Below are 22851 nucleotides of genomic sequence, written 5' to 3'. Positions count from 1 at the left end.
ACATGCACTAGGACTATTTGAAACAAGTAGTGTCTGTATTATGTTCATAAAACATTAAAGATTCACAATTCCTATTTACGTGAAAATACTATTAATACTTATTCAGAAAACCACTTCATTTGATTGAAAATTAGAACTGGAAGATTTTTACTTAGGTACATTTGATGTTTATGAAAAAAATATTGAGATGTTAAATTCAATCAGAATTTCTCATATATAAATAAAATTCAACCACTCTGAATCAAAGTTTGATCTTAGCAACATTCAGGAAAAGTTAAAATGTTCCTCTTATTTCATGCAGTTATGCTGATTTTCCACAGGCACTACTAAGATGGTATGATCAGAATCTGTGTTCCCATAAGGAGAATACAAATGGATGTTGTGCACTAAATGGCATGCTCACAGAACTGCTATGGTAATTATCCAAGAAAAGTGAAAAGCATTTTAAAAGGAAATAGTGCTCATTTACTCTTAAATAATAGTCAAAAATTACTATTTTTTTAAGTATGATGGCTAGATTTTTTTCTTTAAACACTCCAATATTTTGTTGGTTCATACAAAATTCTCCTTGAACAGTAGCTTTTTCTTCCTCTGTATAAAGCAGAAAAAAAAAAAGGGAGTTGGAGTGAACTTTGCTCTTATATGGACTGCTGATATGAATTCCAGATGTTTGAAAGCAGCAAAAAGTGCAAGAGATTCAGTCTAATCTCAGGCACTGATCTCTTTGATCAGAATCACTGCTACCAGATAAAGGTACCTAATTTGCTGTTTATAGAAGTTAATGGAAAAATAAAATGCTGAGGGCTGTAGGCAGGGCTGCAATGGAATCAGCCTTTCATTGCAGAGAGCAGTGTTTTATCACCAGAAACTTTTGTTTCAGTCAGTGCTGAGGACTCCTAATGCAGGTTGTTGAGGGCTAACATCATGTGTTTCTGTGGAAACCACAACCAGTTTGAGTTGCATTTTTTGTTTCATTTAGTGGCCAGAGCATCAACTAGAAAGGGGAGTGACACTGCTCTTGGTGTACTTCAATGAGAAAACAGAAAAGCCTGGGGGCCTTTGGTATAGGCTCGCCATATCTTTTCTGACACAGCTTAAAAGCAAAGCGTAGTAATGTTGAAACAAAGAAAACCCATTCTAAGCAACAGCAATGTCTCTACTGCCTTCACCATGGGCACAAATTAATAATCATTGCCAGAGAATTAGTATTGTTCAAATGGAAATGCTAAATGATATCATCAATAGGTTGTCATCTAACATGTATTAACTATGCTTTGTTCTCATTCACATCTAATACAGTATTTGTTCATTTCTGTTGCTGTTATTTCAACTGCTCTGATGGGTTTATTCTAATTCAGATAACTCAAAAGTCAATAATAATTATAGGCAATAGGAGAAAGCTTTTTGACCAGATTTCTATTGAAAGAGGAAGAACTTTCCCTTCCACAATAATCAGCTGAAACAGTTATTGTTTTGAAACAGAATAAAGTGATCTGTAAAACAGGCACATACTTATTTTGGTTTTAAAACCTTTTATTTCAGAGAGCATGCTGCTATATACAGAAGAAAGATGTGGGTCAAAGCAAGAGTGATACAGAATGGGCAACATAAACCTTTAAACCTTACATATTCCTTAAAACTTGCAGATGCTTTTACAAACTTTAGTGCACCAGTAGAACTATATATTCTTCTAATTCCTAAATCACCTCTAGTAAAATGTCATTTCCTCACAGATCCTGAGCAACCACAGCTATCTCTAGCTTTAATATAATGACAAATTCAGGTTTCCAACAGAAAACTTGTAGCAATGGTTTCAGCAAATGACTTCTACCAGTATAATATATTGAAGAAATATCACTTCATGCTGCTAATATCTTATTTCAAACAGCATCATTCAACTATGCAAACTAAGTATATTGTACATTTAGCAAAGTCTAGGCCAGGCTCAGTTAGTTTTCCTTTTCATCTTTCTTCCTCCTACTTAATTATCTTTACAGCAGTAAAACTCAGTAATCTCCCATTACTCTTCCTCCTAACAAAATACTGTCAATAACTTCCCTCCCATTTTCTTCTAGAATTAAAGTCAAGAGAGTACAACAGGGATGTTCTCCTGTCTAGTGAAGTTACATTTTATATAGTAAAGGACAAAAGCTAATCTACTTTATAATGAAGAACATGAACCAGATTGTATCATTATTTTCAGTTTTTGTGACAGCGAATGGATAACAGGCTAACAACAGGAATCTACAGAAGACAGGCACTCAAAAGAAGAAAGGCCCTAGCAGTAAGTATTTCCTCTGTGTGTGACACTCTTAGGCTCTAACTCAGGACAGCGGTTAATTTTCTACTGTAATTCTCTGTCTCATGTATTTGGCTGCTAAAGGTGGGCTTTTAGCTTTTAACATTAAGGATTTGCGCTGACAGGCCGTGATGCCAGTTGCGCAATTTGGCAAAGCGTGGGCTGTTACGTTCCGTTTCAAACCTTTCCCTGTGGCATGAAGAAAGGGAGAGAGAGAAAGACAGAGAGAGAGAGAGAGACACACACAGAGAAGAAAGAAGGGAGGGAGAAAGAAAGGGGTTAGGGACCATGGCTACAACTCCCCTGCCTTATAACTAGGGCAATAGCAATTTATTTGGATTTTTTCTTTGGCTTTCCAATCAGCACAAGGAGAGCTGCATGATCCCGTTTGGACCATCACAAGAGGTTCTGCAGTTGTTCATTTCTGAGAAGTAACTCGATGCAACTTCATATTCTTTGACTTGTGCTTGGTAATACAGGGCTGCTTTTGCTAGAAATGCAGTAAAATCCCATTGTTTCCCTGCCAGCAGGTTCTCTCAGTTTTTCCCTCCCTACCCCCAGCTGAGCAGTCAGTGAAAGTTAACTCCATACAAGCAAAATGAATGCAGATATTTTCCATTCTGTAATACCTAGGGCAACCTATATATATCCTGCTGTCCTTCGTGGAAGGACCACCAGCTACCAGTTCAGCAGTACCTTTCTAAAGCTTTTCTCAGTATAATGCAAGTGAGTACATATGCAAGTCTTCACATTTGCATAAGTATTTCTGGTCATTTGTGTCAAAAAGCAGAATAACACAGGATTTTCAAAGCACAGTCCTGTGAAGCATCGGCCACCTCCTGCCAATACCCCTAGCTACTTCCGCTTGCAAGTTAGGGTGCCCAAGCAAGTTGTAAGCAGTGTTCAGCACCTCTCAAGGTTTTATCTTTGCAAGATGTTCTATAGTTTAAATTCAGGTTTGGTTTTGTTTTTTAATAAAAACAGGAAGAGGAGACTGGGGGATGCAAGCACAGTCAAGAAGTATATCAAACAGAATGGAAAATAAAGTGTCCTGGTTATTTGCAAAATGTCATTGATTCACTGCAAACAAGGTAATTTTCCTCTCATTATTTACACCCAAAACACAAGGCAATTGAGTTAATGCAGCAGAACTTGAGAGTGAAACCAGCCAAACAGAAATGAACAGACTGGGCTGCTTTTACTCCTCAGGCTGAAGAAAGCACAAAACAATACACAGTGTAAACGCCAACAAATTCACTGATATTTCTATATTTTCTGTTCCTAATAACACAGTGTCATGCAAGTAACACTCCTGAAGGAGTCCTGATGTATGACTTCTCAAGCAATCTTTCATGCTTTTAAGAAATTCAAAGATAGAAAGTATTCCTAGCTGAAATGTTGAAGCTTCATGACGGCATTTTTGTAAGTTACATTGGAGCGTATTAGCTACAGCAAGTCTTGAGGAAATTTAAGAATTCCCTCACTGTTTTAAAGACATACCCCTCCAATCACGGAAAAAGTATTCAGAAACATCTGTTTGGCTTGAAATGGATACCATCTTTCCGGAAAATATTCCGTAACAATCATCACAACAGCAATGGAAAGTTTTCATAGCAAGTTATAATGTTACACGTGCCTTCAGAATAGCAGTAGCATGAGCAAAGGAGAATCATGCAGTGCACTCATTAACTGAAAGGAATATTCTGCCACCTTAAAACTCCTGAGCTTTATAGGTTCTGTTCAGAGCATATGTTGTGAAGTTAGAAGCAGCAATCCAGATGCGACTATTTGTGTGTAAAACAGTTCCACCAAAACTCAGCTGTATGGGTTTTTTTTCCTCACTTTCCCACACCCCCAATCATTTGTAAGAAACCTGATCACCATTTCATGCAGTCCTTGCCGATTACACTGATGAGCTGACACAGAGAGACAACAGAAAGCACCAGAGAAAGATCGCTCGCAGCATGCCCAGAGACCAGAATTTCCTACCCTATGAAATCTCTGGCAGCTTGAGTTTTGTAACATGATGGATTTTTCCAGAATGCCAGGAAAGCATGGGATTAATGCATGCTGAATCTCGTAAGACTCAGGTTCCACAGTTCCATGGAAACCTGCTTTTGGGAGCCCAGGAAACCCTCCAGGTGATCCCAAAGTGTGGAGGAAGGCATGGTTGTACAGGCTACCTAGAGTAGATACCGAAGAGGAGTTTCTATTCCATTTTGTACTGGAAGAGCGGAGTTAAAATACAGATTCTATGCATCTGACACAGATCCTTCTATCCTTTACAGAATCAAAAGTGCCAGGCGCCTTGCAAAAAGGTTAAACAGAAGGGGGGTCCAGTATGCCCAAGAGAGTGGTATGTGATATATGCATGCATAACCAGGACTGTTGCTGTGAGATCTGCAGTGGAGGATGTGCAATGGTTTGAGGCATTAGGCCACCAAGATGGGCAAGCACTATCAGGTAGGAAGGAGACCCCATTTAATTCCTTTCACCAGAACTCATGCAATCTGCACTGTGTAACTACCTAGTATATATTCCCTTCTGCTTCTACTACCAATTAATGCCCTTGAATCTCTCTGGGTAATGCAGCTGTGCCTAGCTATAACCATAACTGTTCTTGTTGAAAAAAGGGTAACAGTGATACCTGAAGACTGCAAAAAAATAAGTGAAGCACAGTGGATATAGTCATGTATTTTCAGTTACACTGAACAGAACGTGCAATTTACACATGTTGATGTGTTACTAGAAAATTATTTTCAATGTATCTGATACCATGTTATGTTCCAATATCTATTATTTTCCAAAGCCACAGACTACAGCTAGAAAGATTATTTCTTTAGAACAGCAGACTACTCCCAGACATATATAGGGTCTGTTAAATTCAGCACAATGTTTCAAATCCCATCATAAGGATTTGGATTTATGCCATTACATCAAACCAGATAATGCACAATATATTTAATCAGAATTAAGCTTGCACATTTGAGAGAAGAAATAAATCCCTTAGGGATGTAATACCAAGCCTGATGTTCAGGCACCTAGCCATAAATTTCAGTGAACTGCAATGGAAGGTTTATAGCAAACACAAAACTGAAAGTATACTTGTATTTTCACAGGCAAAGATGACAGACATCTTTCTCACTGATTCAACATTTGTAACTTGCACTGAGATCAAAAGCTCAGAACCTTTATGGAAACCACATGGCTGTTAAAAAAATTATTAGAAAAAGGAATAAGTGGATTGAGTATCAAAACCATCACAAACCCAGCCAGCAGCTCAGAGTAGCTAACGTGATACAGGGATTTGAAGTATGCAAATAGAAAACCAGTCTTGCATGCAGGACACTCCCATTCAACTGCAGTTTTTAAGCTTGACAAAAAAAATCTGTAATAAATCTGTATCTATTTTCCTGGCAATGCAAAGATGATAAATCTGTAATTCCTTATTATACCTCTGAATATATCCACTTTTTCAGTGTTCTGGGTAGGTCATATGAAGCAAATATATCTACCCACTAGCAAAAGCAGTCCTGTGCTTCCACATCCTACAAATAAGTTTGTATTTATTCCAAGCAAGACATAAGCAAGTGATTATGGATACAGATGGAAACAATTCATTTACAGTATCTTTTCAGGAGAATAAAATGTCACTCACAGGGTCATCCAAATAAATTGCTCACAAATTTCAGTGCTATCACAACATTATACATTGTCATCCAGTTACACAATCAAGTAGTTACACAAGGCTTGGTCTTAGGAACTATTGCATTCACAGACCCAGTGAAGTATACAAAAGTTGCATGTGCAGAGGGTGTTCGGGTTTGGACACACACTTTAGGAGTTTTGCACTGTTTTTCCTAGAAACGTGCTAATTTTGTTATCCTTTTCATTCAAATGCCTCTCAGTAATAGCACTTTTAGTGACTTAAGTAAATGTATTAGAAAATTTGAAGACAAAAATATAATAATGCACATTCATATTAATGCTGGTTTAAAACATTTCTGGTTATCAGTAAGTAGAAAACCGTATTTTTCACAAGGAGTTGCCTACCTTGACCTCCTCAGGGCTTCTTCATCTGGATCTTGCACTGCAGGCAAAAAAAATATTGCAGTTGAAAAAGAAAGGAAAGAAAGAAGGAAAGAATTTGCTTTCTGATGAAATTTTAAAGTGCTTTAGAAGTATATGTAAAGGTACATTCATGCTGACTTCACAGCAGCGGATTTTGTAAGAACACCATGAAGAGAAGCAAGCCCCCAGAGCTAGGAAAGACATTAGTAGGAAAGTAGCTGTTGCAAATACTTCCTCATTCATTTATTAGCAATGTTTCACAGCTGTAGACAATGATCCTACAGAGAGGGCCACCTGTTCTGCAGGAAAGCATGAGAAGAAGCAGCAGATTTCGTTTAATGAGAAAATACTAAGTATTCCCCCCTGGTGTGGGAAAAGTCCCTGAACTTCCTTCTGTCCAGGCCAGAAACAAGCTCTGAGGTTAGTACCAAGCAGTCAGAAAAACACTTCCAACAGGCACAAGCAACAAAGTTCAAGCTCCTAGGACATTCACAGCAGTTCTGGGTTCAGGTAACAGGATATAGCTGTAGGTTCACCACAAGTAGTGATCCATGATTGTTTTTTTTTGACCTCTGGATGTCACTTCTATAAGACTGTGACAAGAGATATAAGTTGTTCATCTTCTCTAACGAATGGACAGCTTTGTATGTCTAGGCTGCTGGAAAATGAAAGATTATACTGCAGAGATATGATTTGTAGCTAAGAACTATGGGGTCCCAAATGCTCTATTACTGTAGAGTCTGTTATACTTCCGTGGTGAGACCCACGGCAGATCAAAGAATTTTCTTCGTAATCAGTGAGACTAAACATTTTGATTTCACAGTTCCTTCCAGTTACACCCAAGGTTCTCGGATCTTAGCCCTCACTGACAATGACAATACACTGGATGTGAGTCTTCCTTGAGTATCAATTGCTAATACTGGCCTAAGAAAATAAAAACATGAGTCTAAAATCGAGATGAGGGGGATGTTTTGTTATTCCACTTACTGTACTCCGTTCCAGTCATCTGGGCAAGGATGCGAAAAGACTTGGACTGCAGATTGGCAGAACGGCGACTCCAGTCTTCACTTTCATCTTCAGGCTTGTTCTGAGTTTTAAGCACAGCCTGATACACCGGAGAGGCACTGTCTACGTGAGGATCTTTAAGAGGAAGGGTACTGCAATTCAGAAAGTGAAACGTTGTGAAATAGCACATGGTAGCTGTCTTCCCAACCTCTCTCTGGTCTTAGCTCCTCATCCAGCATAACAGCAATCTAAAACATGTCTTTGAAAACACCATTTTTCAAAAACACCCCACATAGATTGATTTTATGTGAATGAAGAATATTGTGGCTCATTCTGTCTTTGAAATGGCCTGTTATCATTCAAATCTGCATATTCAAAACAGTGTGAAAATGCTTGGAGATGTCTGTTCATGATTCCTCAGCCAATGCAGCCACCAATTTACAGTGGTTAAAATAATGGGTGGTGGCAAATGAGAGTATGCCAGGCAAAACCATTTATTCCTCTGAGCATTCTTGTCCTATATTATTTCTTGTAAAAACAGCTTCATGTTGATACTGTTTTATGTTATGTCTTATTATAGTTTGGGGCCAGTATCTTTTAAGGATGCAATTAGAAATAAAACCCATATCTCATTATAAAAATAATGTGATAGGCTTTTATAAATTTTCTAGAGATTATTATTCTTTCAAAACTCTGAGTTAAACTTTCAGCTGCCATAACTCTGGATTCATTGTCTACTAAACATGTGAAGCGTAAGACGTCTATACTTGTACTCCGTACTCCACTTGCATACATATTTTGTATCTGAAGTTTTTAACAGCAGAATGTACCTCAGAGTCTTATGACATCTCTGAAGTATGAACTTGCAAAGTGATATATCCAAGAAGAGAATCCCAATTTTGCACACCTAAAGTCAAAGCTACCAACCTCTGTAGCACAAGTGTCGCAACGTCTCTGATTCATGATGCAAGCTAGAAACAGACTTAGTAACTTAACAGCCTTTTTTTTTTCCCCCTGTGAAAATAACTTCTGCATAGCATACAATTAAAATTAACAGAGCTGCAGAAATATATGCTGAGGGGATGATGTTTGCCTGGCATAACCTGGCTCCATGACTTCTGTAAATACAAGATCTATTTTTCAAGCATGTGATTTATTGTAACAGCTTTAATATGCTATTCCATACAGAGCTTTGCAAGCAGCATGCTCAACTTCATCAAAACTGTGAAATGGCTTAAAAATTAAGGGCCATTTGTTCCAGCTAAGTCACTGCCATAAAATTCCAGGAGCAGTTACCTGCTATAAAAGTTGCTTTCTTGTTAACTCAAAGTTTGTGTTCTCTAAGTTATCATTTTACAGAAAAAATCTGAAGAGAAGTTGGGTTTGAAAGCCTGAGAGGAATCATGAAAAAGCCAAGAAGCATGTCTGATGTCCTATGTACAGCAATTACTGTCATAAAAAACTATTACCAGGTCATGCTGTAAACATCAGTATTTCCAGCTGACACACTCTTCTTCAGCACTGTGTCATAGATGCTCTTTTAATGGATTTGCACCTAACAATAGCGCAGGATGTGTTCTTTGAGTAAGACTGGAAGGGGCTCTGGGCCATGATGTGTGTTTATATACATATGCTACAGGATTTTTTTTCTTAGAGGAATACTTATATTCCTCATAACCCCCTGATAAATGCATCTCACTTCCTTGAGGATCCACCAGAGTACAAAACCCAGTTATTTTTCTTTTATATGTTTCACCACAATCACCTATGTGATGGAGCATAGCTTAAAAAAAGCCTGACCCTACACTTTAAGCTCTGCCACAGAAAATAAAAGTTACATAAACAAGTCCCTGAGCATGGAGGCACTTCAGGCCTATGTCTTGGTACTGGCTAAAAAGCAGACAGGACCTTACCCTATAATATTGTCATAGGCAACTGCCTGACTTTGGCCAACAGTTAACTTTGAATCCCCAGACTTACTTTTTAACCCCACTGAAGTTTAAAAACCTGCTGTGATAGCAAATTTCACAGCTGCAGACTGTTGTAGGGTGGATAATAAACCACTAGATAGATAACACTGCTGATTTTTCAACCATAGACTGCAACAGCAGCATGCAAGTCATGGACAGTTCAAAGTCCTGTGTTTAAATCCTCTTGCTGAAATGCTTTGTTCTTCTATTATGACATATTATCTTCTATAATATACAAAAAAAAAGCAGTGTAAAAGTGTATGCATAGATAATGTCATTAGCTCAAAGGTAGTTAAAAAACGCTAAAGGCTGGACCACAAATTTCACAGTAGCAATATATGGCATTAATATGACATTAATATCCTTATGCTAGATGATTAAGGCAGGAAATGGAGCTTGGTGAATTAACCTTCCCTAGCAGAGTGAAACATGCTCATATAAATTGAACTAAATACACTGGAATATTTCCAACTGTCTTTAATGCAACAGGCCTTTTTCATTTTTTAAAATCATAATTATATTGTAGATGAGTAACTAGGCCATATAAGCCACTCAGCATGGAAGTGTAAAATAGAGCGCATCGTTGATTACCATCATTTAATAAACCTAAATGTGACAGTTCATTCTTACAGGCAGCATAGAGATGAACATAACCATGTTAATACCTCTGTTATACCTCTTCTTAATTTAATTTCTTCTCCATCTGGGTGTGTATGTGCAGAAATACCATGTATCTTTAAGCATATTACTTTAAATAGATGTTATTGAAAAAAATAACAGCTTTTGAGGACTTTCCTTATTATAAGCTATTTCAGTAGGTGTCAATAGAAAAATGTCCCCTTTCTTCACATCATCATACAAGTCACACACTAATAACATTAAAACAAGCTTTAAAGATAGTCAAACCTCTTTGAATAAGTAGCAATGTGATTTTTTTCCTTGCAATTCATTATAAACTAAGGCTTACCATGTGAATCAATCCCTGGAGTCATTATTCAGATTTAAGTACATAAGTAGAAATTTAGCAACACTGTAGTGTTCTACCCCTAGTGCAGACATTTGATAAAATATTGTGACTTCAGATATTAGACTGATTCCAGTCTAAATTAAATTAACTCAACAAACAAACAGTTCATTTAGACTGGTAAACTATCTAACCAAGTTGATTTACTGTAGAGGATACATGAGACTTTAATTTGCGCAATCACATTATTGATCCTGCTACTAGAACTGTTAGATCTTAATCCCGACAAAGTTACAGGATTTATGCATACTTATATGACTTGTGAATTTGGTTAAAACTGCATAACAGAATTTAGAAGATGTTTGACAGAAATGTACTTGAAATGTACTGACCACATAGTTATACTGCAACTCTTGGCTCTTGGTATAGCAAAATCAATTAAAACAAAGCAACATAGAGTAGAAAAGATATAAAGTCAGGGCATTCTATTTTTTCTAATTTTAAGTTCCAGCATGAGATCTGAATAACTGCAGTAGAAATAATTTATATGCTTTCCTTTGTGTTTTCAATTTCTGTGGGTTATATTTTCTAAGTGACATGAACCCGATTCTGATCTCACTAACTTAAATTAAAACATCACTAGTTTCAAACGGTCAAGCTAGAAATTGAATTCCTATCCTAAGCCTGTCTCTTTATCACTGATAAAAGTAGTAAGCAGCATTTCCAGCTATTGTCTGCCACAAAGAACAGAAGCCCTCTAGATCTGCAGTCTGAATATGCTTACCATCACCCTGTGGCTTCAGGGCTTATCTCAAATGCAAAATGAAAAGCCCAAAGAAGAGCAATTAAATGCTGAGACCAAATCATAGGCAGAGAATTGAGACAAACTGAAGCAGTACACAATGGTCTACTTTTACATGACAGTCTTCTCAGACAAATACGTCTGCATAAGCATAATCAATCAGACTCTATCAGCTAAGCAAACTAAAGAACATCCTTGGTTTCCACAGCAAATTAAAGTTCAGAATATTACAAAGGTCAAAACAACACCTTAAGGAAATGAGTTACAGGTTTAATTAAAAGCTTATCAGTCAATGGGTAGGCCGTTACATCAGCACAGACCTTGTCTTTATATCTAGACCAAAAATGCTGTGTTAATTGTAATAAGATAGTCTACTGAGAAAATTGTTTAGTCACTGTTAACCAGTTTAAAATCCAGAAGTTACAAGACAGGCTGTAGCTCACAGCACAGTAGATTTAGAAATTCCCCTGCATCTGACCATGTATAAAAATAGGAACATTAGTTTATCCTGGGGCCAGGTGAATGTCAGGCTTAGGGGTCGCATTCCAAAATTAAGGACAAGCTTAAACAGTAGTTTATGTACTGGATCTTGAAGAAAAACTTTTCTGCAACATTACAGGGGAGAACATAGTCATGGAGTTAGTTGTCTGCAAAGATTAGTGTTCCTCTGGAACTGCCTGATACAAAAGGATTAATGGAAATAATCATTTCAAAACCAGCCATGCAATAGTTGGATTCCATGCTCAAAATGAGAATAAATAGTTAGAACAGAGCTTTTGCTAGTGGCATTCAACACAGCTCTTGCTGTGACTGGTGCAATGACTCAACAGTCCCTGAAACTCCATTTTTTATTTGTTACCTATGTATCCATTCATTTAACTCTTTTCAAGATATATGTATATACCAATATAATTATTTACCACATTATGATTTATGATTCAAGCCCCTCTAGTTTTTCAGATTCGTTACTTCATAATTTTGCATGTTAAAACAAATCCCTGCCCCTCGTAAGTGTGCTGGTCTTCCAGCTCTAGTTGCACTCGTTGGCCTTCTCTCAGTCTATCTGCGATTTTCTAGAAAGGGCATTTTCTGCTCCCCATAGCACAGGGTGGTTTGATCTCTTCCACTGGTGGGAAAAGATTATAACATTTTCCAGTCCAGCAGAGCCACTCCCGCGACTGGAAGTGCATTTCAGAGATTCTTTTAATGTGCTGTTTAGAAAATGAAAAGGATCCACATGCTCAGTAGAGCAACTTTATAATCATCTAGCCATTTAAATAGGTAAAACTTTTAAACATTGCTATTCCCATTACAATGTTACAGCGTTTAGTAGAAAATGACAATATATCACAAAATGTCTCTCATAATCCATGCCTATGAAACACACGAACCTTTATAAAGAACACAGATAGAATGAACTTTTTTCACTGTACTTTGCTAATTGGAACGACTCTACATACCCCTGTGCAGATTCACCATGTCATGGTCAAAACCAGCTAAAGGTATTGTTTGGAAACCATCATTAGGGAGAGTTGCAATGAACAGAATGATGTTGGTGCAAAAAAATCAGAAATGGCCAGTGAAAGAGAGAACAAGCAAATACATAAAACTATCTACCTGTTCAACAGGCCTGCAGCTAACTTACTGCAAAACTATGTTAAAGTGTGTTACTATACCTGTATTTTGTCACATGAAAAGAAGGAAAGTTCTCTTCAGGGTAGAAAGATACCAAGTAGGAGAGAAACCTGGCTACATTCATCACATATGTAATTTCAGTTTAGTCATCACAACTGAGGATAAGATGATCAGCTAAGATTACCAGAAACATGCATTAGAAAAGCAGGATTAAAGATCAATGGATTTTGCCATAGTCCAAAGCATATGTGTGAGACACATGTACACCATGTGAACTAGGGCTAGGAATAATACAACATAACACTCCATTCTGAAGAACAGAACAGTAGCCAATACTAAATAAATATTTTGTGTTCTTTGTGGATCAGTAAAAATTCCATTCCCTTTTTCTGTTGAGTCGTGCATATAATGCAGTTCTTATTACAAAGCACAGTCATCATAGATGAAAATTCATCCAATGTCATTTATAGAGCACTAGATACAGTTTTGTGGAGTTCACTAGTTCTAGAAAGAATACCAAAAGAGAAATGCTACATTTTCCAACTACCCATCCTTTTAACTTCACAACGATTAAGTGCCCTCAAACACTGTCTAGGCACAATTTGTATTTTTCATGTGTAAGATACTCCAAAAGAAAAAAAAAGGTCCAGGAAGAGCTGCTGTGTCATGCGTGCAGGGACTGTTAGACGCATCATGCAGAAAAACACCATTACACACAAGGAAATAACCTTACCCAGCAAATTCTCCACCCTGGGCTTGTGCCTGGCCTGCAATGGCATCCATGATAGCATCTTGGGAATACATGCTGATCGGGGTGTTATACTGGGCGTGAATTATAGTAGCCTTCCCGCCTAGGCCTTTCACCTCAATGGGTTTGTGTGTTGACAGGGCAGAGTCCTTCAGGACATTGGGGTTGAACCGCTCCGTGAACTCCGTGCTGGGTTATGCAAGAGTGAGGGTCGACAGGGAAGGGAGGGGAAGAAAGGAGAAAGGTGTGACAGTTAAGTGAGAGAAAAAAGCACCAAGAGAGGAGCGTGCATGTCTGTTCATGGCATCTCACCACAAAAGCTTCTGATCAGAGGGTAAGAGACAACATTAAAGTAACAGATAAAGACTGTCTGTGCTAGTGGGTGACATTTTTGTGTTGGCTCAAGTATAAAGAGACAAAAAGGTGAAACAGTTGTCACTGTATAAAGGCTCATGACAAATCCTTAAGTATTTGTGTGATGCTTACATATATTAAAATTCTGTTCTTACATGCATACATACACGTAAGGGTATATAAACACACACACACACACACATATATATGCACGCCCATACATACTGCAGACAATTTCCAGTTTATTCATCCATTCATTCATTCAGAAGGGTCTTACGAAGTGCTACAGAATGCAATGGGGTGAACAGATGACAGGTCATCTATAATTTAGAAGGTTCCAATACTTTCTGTCTGGACTATTAATCATAGTGAAATTTAGTACTTGTGCCTTTTAATCTTCAAAGCTTTCCTAACAAAGCCTAAATTAATCTTCCCAAAATGTCAGTACAACCAGCCGTAAGTGTTGCCAGAGCATGATAAATGCTCAGCCTCAGATCAAAATATCCTACATTGCAATCAACAGAACTGCAGCTGGAAGAGCAGCCACCATATTTTCCAGTGGATTCATTTATAAGGAAGGACACTTATTTGAGAAAATGAGCCATAAGCAAGTTAATCAAAGCTTCCATTGCAACAGAATGAGTCAGACTTCAAATAAAGAGCCCCTGGCTTCCTTGCAGTGCCTAGCTGTCCATGCTCTAGCCTGAAAGTTAGGACTGACTATTTCCTGAAGTTTCAATGAGCAAACTAAACCTCAGCTGTCAGTCACTGGAGCACATGCTCTTCCCCAGCCTATGGGAGATCAGATGAATCTCTAGTCTGCTGTTCCTATCCTGACAGCAGCAGGATGCCAGCAGTATAGATTTTGTATGCTCACGAAACTTGGCAAAATGGATAATTCTGTCCTTTGGGAAATAATGGGTATTTCACAAAGGTTTCACTTTGAACTGAGCCCAAAAGCTGGAAATGGTTATGTGTCTCCCCCCCAGAAAAAATCTCAAAATGTAATCCCATTTGATCGGAACATTCTTCCTTTTCATTTTGAAACCATTACACCAAAAGTTTATCAGCTAATATAATGTCTTTGTCTGATTTTTTTCCTGTGGCTGAACAGCTTCTCTGGTTGGCAACGGAACAATACTGTGCCTGTCTCCTGTGGGTTAGCCCCAGAGGATGAGTGTTCAAACTGAACCCTCAACCTAGCATGAAGGAAAAAGGAAAATCAAGTAAAGCTGGCAGCCATTTGATTTAGTTTTCCCAAGATGATCAAAGGTGATGTGCCAGCTCTGAACCCAGCCAGGGGATTCCTCTATGTTTTCAGCCTTTTGTTTGGTGGGATGCTCTGACTGAAGATGGACAGTAAGACACAGTCACACATCATTCAGTATACCTGATAGAACACTAAAAGCCACATGCTCAAGGAACAAAGACATAAATAAGCACATGCTGCATTACAGCCACAGGCTTTAGTTACATACATCAACATTTTAAGGGAAGGGACTGGGAAACTGCATTATGCATTCAAAAAGTGAAAATCGTCTTTTTAAAATGACATTTTCACACTTAAAATATCCCTCTGTTCATCAACCGTGACAATATTATTATTACACTGACATCATCTGTTGGAGGGTGATAGGCAGAGACATGCAGGTTGTTACAGTCTTGACTTTCCAGCATGCTCATGCCTTACTTTAACAACAGTATTTCTTTTCTTTATAATACCCTAAATGATCCAGGATAATTACAAACACACAGGTCCTCAAGATCTTGAATTTGCTTTCCCCCACACTGTTAGAAGTATGGAAGAGATTCTATACCAAAAATCTGAGAAGACTGAATGAAAAGACAGAGGTTAAATATGCCACTTTTAGAGAACAAAGTTCAAAGCAACTGGTTTCCACAATTAGAAAAATAAAAGCTAGTCATCTTAGAACACCCTCTATTTCCCTAACAGTAGCACAGTCATGATTTAGGCTTCCACTTGTGATACTTAAACAATTTCAGTGGTGTCTTTCAAGAGGTTTTAGTCACACACACCAAGGCAAAACTTTCACTAAAGTTAACAGGATTCCCATAAAAAAGTAAGAGAAAGGCATACAGTGTTTTTCAGCTGCAGAGTTTTTGTTGTAACTCTGGACATAAACAGAAGAGATGATTAGTGTATGTAAAAGGTGCTGTGCTCTAAGACACACTGGCAGAGGCAAGACCCTAGAGAAAGCTGGAGCACGTCTGCAAAATAACTGGGATTTTCCTACTAAGCTGCAAAAAGATCAGAAAAAATAAATCCCAAAGCAGGTAAGATTAAAACACCCCAATGACGTGACTTTTACCTTCTAATGTAAGTCTATCAGAGTAATTATCAGTGTAAACTGTACAGTTTCATCACTCCAAAGGAGTTACATCATTTGCCTGACATCACACCCACACCTCAACACAGAATGCCGGGTCAGTGTGAATGATCTATATTAAGTATTATTTCAACTTCATGTATTCTACTACTGACCTCTTGTCAGTTTAAATTTGACATTTATTTAATGAAATTATTTATTTTATGCTGAATTTAACGCAATCTACAGCCATTTCTGGACAACAATCAGTTCAGAGACAGAAAGCAGGAACTGAGAGACAATCCTCTGCCCCTGGAAAACTAAACATCAAAGCTGAGGACTCTCTGAATGTTCCTAAATAAAGCAGACCAATCACACTTACAAATCAATAGTTGCTTCTTGTTTGGGTTTACTAAGTTAAATTACTTTTTAGATATTTTCCATATCAGCATCTTATACCAACCTCAATTTGAATTTTAGTGGAGTGGGACCTTGGAAATTAATTTTGCGTCTAAAAATACATCACTAATAAAACACCAAAAAAGGCTCAGATAAGGTTCTCCAAATCCTGAAGGCCTCAAGGCTGCTTAAAGAGTTAGGAAGAATTAAACTCTGGCTGTAGAAATTGAAACATCTGAAACCATTTACAAGACCTGAGTAAGCTCAGATGCTAACTCGATTTGCAGCATTAGGACATCACCAAGAAATGCTGAACATGTGGTGTGCTTAGAAGGGAGCCCCACTGGACACCAGTGGCAGCGCATGACGCTTGCCATGCCAGTAAAAGGTTCTTAAAAATACTTCCACTTGCAAGCAGACACAGCAGGAACACAAGGGACCATGCTACCCCAGAAACGTTCACACATACAGCACAACACAAATACTTGGAACTAGACAGAAGTGATACTAACTTGGCAGCAGTGTTGGTTATGACCTAAAAGAAGAGAAAGAGAACAAACAACATCAAAACCAACCAGAAAAAGTCAATTGTTTTCAGAGTGCAAAGGGCAAAAGGTATTTACAGAAGCTTACTAAAGCTTTTTCAGACCATCCACAAATAAGAACAAAAAGTAAATGCATGCCTGAAAACCCCAACATGATTAAGAAAGGAAAAAATATAGGGATTATATAGCTGATCCACTGGGACTTAGTAGGGTACCATGGCATTTTGGCTGACCCTTGAACATTATTTTATTGCCATGCATCCTTAAAAGTACTATTATCAATATGTATGGGGAGAGGGAGCAAAGGGAAGAAAGAAGCACTTGTTGAGCATATTATCATTTGAAAATATCAAATGAGTGGTCAGATACTAAATATTCAGAGAAGAAATCTTCTCCTGAGGCCGCCTTCAAAGTTGGTATTGCAAGATTGACGGTTTTGTCTTTTAAATGCTGGAGAATATCCAAAGAATATATTGGTGAGTGTTTAAAACCTAAAACTAAGGAAAACACCTTTGTATTTAACAAACTATTGGCCTAAATCTGACTGTACCTACATTATGCCAACAGTGGTGCAAGCTGATTAATTTCAGAATAGTAATTTCTAATTTATTCCACATGAAAGGAAGCAAGTCTGTGCATTCTGTGGTTTTTTTGGATACCCATATCAGGATATTTTATTCCATCTGGTACGTACACAGTATGAAAAAACTCATGTTTGTGCTTCACTGCATGAACAAGAACTGAGGGTGGCTCGCACAGCAATTCCAAAGAAACCTAATACAGAACTCAACATAGGCCTTACTCAGGCCAAAGCTGGGAGTGATGAACAGATAGTATGCTCAGACTGTTGCATTACATTATTTGCTAACAACTCTTTCTTTTGGTTGCACAAATAGCATTAACGGGCTATGATACTGACTTTAACTTAGTTTTCTGAGAGCTTAGAATACCCGTATTTTGCTCTTATATTCTTAGGTGAAGAGTAATTCATTGTATTTTGCACAAATTAAAGAGGAAGAGAGTCCAGGATCAGTTAATAAACATTTCTTCTTATTTAGCTGCACAGAATGCTGTTGATAGAACTGGGCACTGAATCTTCCAACTCGCTGCTGTAACATTTCTAGATCTGGGATTGATAAGAAATATTGGACAACAATGTCATACTGTTAGAGTGACATTTAAAGTGGATTTGTCTCCTTCTGCTTTTGCCTTGCAAAACCTTTGATATTACTGCTTCTTTCAACATAAAGTCCTTTTGCACTAGCTCATCCAGCTGCCTCTTCCATGATGTAAAAAACTCTAATGAGCCAAAGCTGCAGTACAGGCTTTGCACTTCTGCATTCCCACGGAAAAGCAACCACAGACTCTAGGATTCGTGAATGTTGTAACTTTATAAACCCTACATTAAGCCAAATATATCAGTCTGCCCCAGGGGCCAGGAGAGATATATTAGGAACAAGCTGCAGCCTGTAAGCACATCAGTGATCCTATATCCATTTTAGGTATATGCAGGACAGCTGGGCACTCATTTACAATGAAACATAGTGTAATAGTATCATTTTCTGAAGTGGACTCCGATGCCTGCTTTAATCTTCTAATCCAGGTTCTGTTATTCTAAAATAATACTTTAAAGGCAGAACTTCCTTAATTAAAGGAACCGCTTTTTTTGCATATAAGAATATGTTCTTATAATGATAAAATGATGATAATCATCATGTGCACACACTAAGAACAGCTCAAAAAATTTACTAAAAATCTCAGTAAAGACTTTTCTAGGCATGAAGAGGCTACTATCGCTTCCTTCAGAAAGAGCAAAGCTTTACTTCTCCTTATGTTCAGTACATGATGAGAAAATTCTCTCCAGTCAGAGCCACACATTATTTTAGCCTGATTCTAAATACGGGCATGTATGAAACACCCAACCTGCTGCTCTCAGAGGTCACACAGTCAGAAGCTAGTAACCCAAGCCACCCGGCACATACTTGTGGAACAGGTATTTACTGCCCCTGACCTACAATGTGAAAAATAACTTACACTGGAATGAAAAAGAACCACGTTACAAGCTATTACTCACTCTTCGTATTTATTAATACTCCCCTTTCCAGGGCTTTCAGCACATCAAGTTCCGCACACTTAACAGGCCACATCTGTTTTTCACCCTGGGCCAGGGTGATAAAGCTTTAATGTAAAACTGCATCAGAGAATCAGATGCTTTGTTATTCTTCACAGATCAAGGAAATAATCTCAAAATTTATTTTACCTTTCTGATAGGGTTTTCCAAAGGGTTTAGCTAAGTTTCCAACAGCAATTCACACAATAAAGTTTAAATGATTTGGTGAAACGGACACCAAATTGGAATATAAAACATCCTTTAAGATCAACCCGAGACCTGACTTTGCTTATAGTGCTAAGTGCATGCTCATGAATGCATAAGAGATTTGGAGCACCATAATTTCACTATCTGTACACAGCATTTCATGCTGTACTATATGATTAAAACATCCACAACCAAGGGCAGAGATGATTTTTCAGAGCGCACAGTGCTTTCCTTGTGCACTCTTCTATGTATATCCATAATGAGATCAATACTATAATGCGTGATACCAAGTCCCAGGGTAGTTACATGTTCCAGATTACTCTCTAAAAAGCATTAAGAAAGATACCCCTAACTTCATCAGTAACACTCAAGTGGGAGCAGGAATGACAGGATTCTTGAACTCTGAATTTTCTCTGCATGTAAACAGAGATGTACAGTTCTGTAACTCCTAGAGGAATTGTCTGAAAAGACACATGTACTTGGTAGCTCTGGGCCCTTTCATGTTTTCAGAATGTTTCTGGGCTGGAGGATAAAGGCTGACTTTTTTTTTACGGAACAGTTAGATGACCTCTCACAGATTTTCTGATTTGTTGATTGGTGCTGCAGATACTGCAGGCAGACAGACAGCGACTCACTACAATTTTGATCAAAATAAAATATATCTCAGATTTATTCTAAGGTAGACCCTTGCTTTGTAATGCAGTGCACTGCCACAGGCATGCACTAACGTGTACATGTAAAGGAGACACAAACCATGGAAAAGCAGCAAAGTGAAGACAGTGAAGTGTTTTCTGCAGGTTCACCTTTTATGCACCCCAGCAATCACTGTCATATTAATGTACTCCGATCACAATGCCTTCTGGAATCAAGAGAATGGATGCAGCTGTGTTGTAATTCTGGTAACACAGACATAGCCAGAATGCTGAGCCACCCCAAATACAGCCCCTTCACCCTTGCCCTTGCAGATGTTACGGAGATATGCGAAGATAGTACAAGAAAGATAGTGAGATATACTCCCCGGAAACTCTGCATATTGAAATAAGTCGTTTTCCTCAAGCAAACTGTAAATTAACAGGGAAGCATTCTGAGGTTTATTTTGCTGATCTTGCTTACTAACTGAAATGATTTTCTTTTAAACACTAACTGCTTTTCTTAATTATCCAGTATAAGAAGGGAGGATAGGATTTTTTCAGATAAGTTAATTAGGACTGTTAATGCCAAGTGCTCAAGAGAGTTTCAACAAATCATCTAAACTGCCTGAATCATCGAGAATATGATATATGCTCTGTAATAAGGATAAAGTATCCTTACTTTGCTACAACTTAACAACCCCCTGGTTTTACTCTTGCAAAGACCTTCTGCAGTGGGATGTAACATACTTGAATATATGCATTTGCTATCAGACCTCAAGTGGATTGTCTGAATTTCCTGTTTTTTCTCATACAGCCAAGTCCCTAGTACACTCTTCCCCATGTTCATAATAAGAAATTTATCTTCATTTTAAATAAACCCAAATAAGCAAATTAGAGATTTGTTTGCAAATTAATATATGAAGACAGGAAAAATAGGAAGACTGTTTCACTCTGCTTTTTCTCACATGTTGTAATTCCGGCTCCCCACTTCACAAATCTACTAGTTGATCTGCAACAGAGTTAACACTGAAAACTTTGACAGCATGGGATCAAACTACCTGGGTAGCACCTAGAAATCATTCCTTGTTACATACAACGTAAGAGCAAAGCTAACAGATGTGAGACCAACAATGTTCAGACCAAAGGATTCAAAATACTGCAATTTTGACTCATTTTGCATAGGAAGGCATGAATTATAGCAGACACACCAGCTGACTAGCATGTCAGATTTGCAGTTTCTCTTTAGGAAAGTACTAAAGATCAGATCTGTTTTATAGCAACTTCTATAATGGCCAACAGTGATAGCTGGTTCTATGAGACTACATGCATTGGTTTAAACTGCTAAATGCCAACCCTGAGATGATCAGTTACTTCAGTGATAGCGTTCTTCTCATGCTCTGGTGACTATTGCCAATCCATATTGCAATTCAAATACCAAAGACCAAGAGTTATTCTATAATGGTACTGTGTGTATGTTTTCGGGGGTACTGGAAAATGCAATGATCATTCCAGACCTTAATCATGATTACCAGACAAATACACAATAGGGTAGGTACTATCACATTCATTTTTCAGCAAATCCATTACTTATTTTAATATTAAATATTTTACCACATTACCTACCCTCTAGGAAGTCCACCTTCCGAAGCCCTTCGGTTGAGACTTAATTTATGCATCTCAGCCATTTCCCTTAGAGTCTCTGCTGAGTAAAGGCCAATAGGGTTGTTATACTGCCTTGCAGGGCTCATCTGGTGTACAGGACTATTGCCATCAGTCAATACAGGGCTTAGCTTTGAACCTAGATTACTCTTTGCAGGTGAAATGTCAGGAGTCACAGACTGAGAGGACATGGAAGATCTAACTGTGGTAGTCTTTAAGTAGGAAGAGCTATTTGAAAAGCTGATCTCTTGCTTGTTGAGGTAGCCTGAAAACGTTCCATTGGTTGCTAAAATACTACCCACAGGCCCAGTCGCCGTGTTAGTTAGAGGACTGAAGGTTGTTCTGTTGCCATTGATTTCCCAAGCAGGTTCCTGTAGTAGCAAACATGCAAGCCAAGAAAAGAAAAAAAAGAAAAGAGCAATCATAGAACACATGCAAAAATAACATATCTGCAATTACTGCTTTCTAAACATATTGATAAGCTTGCAATAAAGAGATTGGAGTCAAAGCACCCAACCTTTCAGGGAAGATTTCAACAAAGAAAGGCATTGTTTCAAAATAAGGGAAGCAAAACATATTCAGGCATTTTTTAAACTGGGTTTTAGTTGAAACCAACAAATAAAGCTTAACATTAAAACAGAATTTGCTACTTGTCAACCTCATAGAAAGAGTTTTATATAAAGACAACACTGATCATTAATTTCTAGGATAATTAAGAAATCTTAAAAGTCTTGAGGTCAGAATCATTTGAGATAGTATACAAACATAAAAGTCAATGCCATTATTATAAAAACATGACTGTAAACCACACCATTCTATTTTCCATGAGTACATTTCAAGTTACTGAAGCCTGCACACTGCATTGCTTTCATAGGCTCTGGTTCATGCTAATTAGGCCATGCAGCATGGTTAGCAGATAGACAACAGGACTCAACAACAGGTACTGCTCAACTGACAGGATGCCTCTATTCTGATCATTTCTGCATAATCTTCACCTGAAGGAATATGTGCATGAGTATGTAGATGATGAGTGTATGATCCCACAGTCATGTCCCAGATAATATTCATAACTAGGACAGCAGGATGTATCGTCTTAGTTGAAGTCATAGGAATCTCCCACAATA

The 22851-nt window shown here is 37.9% G+C and overlaps 1 protein-coding gene across 12 annotated transcripts in view; it reads right to left on the bottom strand.

The window, feature by feature from the left end:
- The window catches only part of LDB3 (LIM domain binding 3), a 127468-nt gene that overhangs the window by 43815 nt on the left and 60802 nt on the right, over nucleotides 1-22851 (bottom strand). For 8 of the 12 annotated variants that reach the window (XM_061373719.1, XM_061373716.1, XM_061373720.1 and 5 more), the window contains exons 5-7: nucleotides 21692-22098; nucleotides 7358-7527; nucleotides 6353-6389 (exon numbers count right to left, since the gene is read on the bottom strand). In XM_061373719.1, coding sequence (XP_061229703.1) covers nucleotides 6353-6389; nucleotides 7358-7527; nucleotides 21692-22098 — 614 coding nt within the window. Of the gene's footprint in view, nucleotides 1-2348; nucleotides 2489-6352; nucleotides 6390-7357; nucleotides 7528-13479; nucleotides 13684-17086; nucleotides 17110-21691; nucleotides 22099-22851 lie in introns of those variants that run through there. The other 4 variants (XM_061373721.1, XM_061373725.1, XM_061373728.1 and 1 more) reach the window with 3 other exon arrangements.

The sequence above is a fragment of the Neopsephotus bourkii genome, unplaced genomic scaffold (genome assembly GCF_033783945.1).
Source record: "Neopsephotus bourkii isolate Nb327-2 ecotype Australia unplaced genomic scaffold, CSIRO-AGI_Nbou_v1 NB_1634, whole genome shotgun sequence".
In the NCBI taxonomy this organism is placed as follows: Eukaryota; Metazoa; Chordata; class Aves; order Psittaciformes; family Psittacidae; genus Neopsephotus; species Neopsephotus bourkii.
This window is presented reverse-complemented; position numbering and strand designations above follow the sequence as displayed.